Source organism: Olea europaea, chromosome 18, assembly GCF_002742605.1.
Source record: "Olea europaea var. sylvestris chromosome 18, O_europaea_v1, whole genome shotgun sequence".
NCBI classification, from domain to species: domain Eukaryota; kingdom Viridiplantae; phylum Streptophyta; class Magnoliopsida; order Lamiales; family Oleaceae; genus Olea; species Olea europaea.
The window spans coordinates 5,349,817-5,352,311 of record NC_036254.1 but is presented as its reverse complement, the minus strand read 5'-3'; the positions used below and the strand labels follow the sequence as shown (position 1 = coordinate 5,352,311).

Genomic DNA, 2,495 nt, shown 5'->3' with positions numbered 1-2,495 from the left:
CACCCATTTTTATTTCTAGAAAATGGGTGCCAAAATATATATGTAGTAGACATGTACTAAGAGAACTTACAATCTAACATTATCCTTGTTTGTTAGTTGGAGAGAGTAAAGCAAAATAATGGATTAATATATAATTTAGATTCTGGAATGAGAAAGACAAATGAGAAAACACTTGGTCTACTATTCTGTCATTCAAATTGCTCCATTAATTTATTCATAAAGTCTCAACCTTTTCCACTAATTCCATCCAATTTCCAAGTTTCTTCTTCTCCAGCTATTATAGTCTCTCACTCTCTCTTTCTCCCCTGTATTATATATATCATACTGTCATTTGCATGTGATATCAAGAAAAACCAACACCAACTTCAAAACCACAAACATCACATTTCATACCACCAACCCCACCCCCAACTTCAGTAGACATGGGGAGAGCTCCCTGCTGTGAGAAAGCCAACGTGAAGAAAGGCCCATGGTCGCCGGAAGAAGACGCAAAACTTAAGGCCTATATTGAGAAGCGTGGTACGGGTGGAAACTGGATTGCCTTACCACAAAAAATAGGTACAAACTTTGGCCTTTTCTGGTCTCCATGATCTTAATCGAAAGCTTAAAATGTTTAATTTTTTATGCCAGGTCTGAAGAGATGTGGGAAGAGTTGTAGGCTTAGATGGTTGAATTATCTCAGGCCAAACCTCAGGCATGGAGGGTTTACTGAGGAAGAAGATAATCTAATTTGCAGCCTTTATATAAGCATTGGAAGCAGGTAATTCACTGTAGGGTTACATTTCTTCTTCAACTTCCATTAATTTGTGTGCCAAAGGAGGGATTGTTAATATAATTCATTTTGTGACTGAATAGATGGTCGATTATAGCGGCACAATTACCTGGAAGAACAGATAATGACATAAAAAACTATTGGAATACAAGGCTGCAGAAGAAGCTTCTAGGCAAGCAACGTAAAGATCAACAGGCCCGCAGAGGGATCAGCCCTAAGCAAGAAATGAAGAAAGGATATGAGAATTTCTCAGCTAATGAGTGCTTCAGTTTATACCCTTTTCCACCACAATCAGTGGTGTCGCCGCCATTTTCAGTGGCCTATGGAACGCAAACATCTACTCACATCGAAGACCAGGAATCCTTCACTGGTAATTTGATTGTACAGTTTGGAGAAAGGTTTTCTTATGATCATCAGCAACAAAACAACACTGGATTAATCAACACCTCTACTCTACACTCTTCCGAAAATACTTTTTCGGCGTGCACAAGTTTGATAAATAGCACATGCCCACCATTGATGAGTGATTACTTTGCCATCAATGGTGTTGCTTTAGACCATTTTCAAGGAACTAATAGTTTCCCGGGAGAGCTTGACGAGGTCGTCATCAATGGCAACATTAATCCACTACAATTGCATGGACTGGATAATTTCTCTACATTAATGGACATGGTTACCAGCAACAGTACTTCTCAAGAGAATTGTAGCTGGGGAGATATAAGTTTTCTTGACTCTTCTTCTATCTCCAGTTATGAATTTTGTGAACAAAACTTCTGCGCATTTGATGATCAGCCAAGGCTTATAGGTTTACTATAATCGCACTATTTTTGCATCCGTAATGTTAACTTTTAATTAGCAGCAGGAAAGTCAGTGTCAGTATTCCTGCAGGTGTATTGATCATGGAATTGAACTATCACTTTCATCTACTGAGATTCTTACCAGTTTAATACGAGCCTTATTTTCTTCGAATTTCTTTTTAAGACATTTTTTGGTATAAAACTCATAGTTGCTGCTGAAACTGGGAATATTAGGAGAAGGAAAATTGATTTGCTGCAGTATTCATGGTCTACTTTTCTGTGCCTTAAGAGTTTGATCTGTATTAATAAAGTTGTTTTGGCCGCAACTTGTTAGGCATTAGCAAGTAGGCATCCAGGGCTGGCGGCATCTTCCTATTGTTATCTTCTTGACTTCAGAAAGTACAGTAACAGCATCACAAATTGCTCCATCCAATCCTGTTCTCATAAGAGCAGACAAAACTTGAATATACGAGATGGACACTACACACAATTTCCTGCATCAGATAATGATATGCTAGTCGTTAGGGATAATTTCTGTTTAGTCTATTTGAAGGCACCGCATTCACTAGTCGTCTACATTGAACTTGACAAAATTAATATTACAAACAAATTGTGACAGTGATTTCAATTGACACTAATAGTCCTATGATTCGAAACTTCAAAAGAAATTTCAAAAGAAGAGAACAGCAAAAGAAAATCTTGACTGGTTCAAAATCTTGCTGAGTCAACCGCCCGTTTGGCCCATTAATTTTCATTCCATTACATTCCATTACATTTCATTTTTTTTCTCTTCTATTTTCAACCACACAATCTTATATAAAATAATATTATATGTAAATCGAAAGTTTTTCTTTCTTTTTCAACCACTCATTTCTCAAAAAAATATTATTCCACCCATTAATTTTTTCACAAAATGGGGTCCAAAC

The 2,495-nt window shown here is 37.0% G+C and overlaps 1 protein-coding gene across 1 annotated transcript; it reads left to right on the top strand.

Moving 5' to 3' along the window:
- The first annotated feature begins 237 nt into the window (after window positions 1-237).
- LOC111367270 (transcription factor RAX2-like) lies at window positions 238-1,713 on the top strand. Its single transcript, XM_022988047.1, has 3 exons — window positions 238-558; window positions 631-760; window positions 856-1,713. The coding sequence occupies exons 1-3, from the start codon at window positions 423-425 to the stop codon at window positions 1,586-1,588; spliced, it is 999 nt and encodes a 332-aa protein (XP_022843815.1). The 5' UTR covers window positions 238-422; the 3' UTR covers window positions 1,589-1,713.
- Window positions 1,714-2,495: the final 782 nt, after the last annotated feature.

What these genes read in the sequence shown, in the direction of transcription:
- LOC111367270 (XM_022988047.1), top strand. Translation starts at nt 423, where the DNA reads ATGGGGAGAGCTCCCTGCTGTGAGAAAGCCAACGTGAAGAAAGGCCCA. An exon ending in TGCCTTACCACAAAAAATAG is followed by an intron (nt 559 to 630) that starts GTACAAACTTTG and finishes TTTTTATGCCAG; the next exon opens with GTCTGAAGAGATGTGGGAAG. An exon ending in TATATAAGCATTGGAAGCAG is followed by an intron (nt 761 to 855) that starts GTAATTCACTGT and finishes GTGACTGAATAG; the next exon opens with ATGGTCGATTATAGCGGCAC.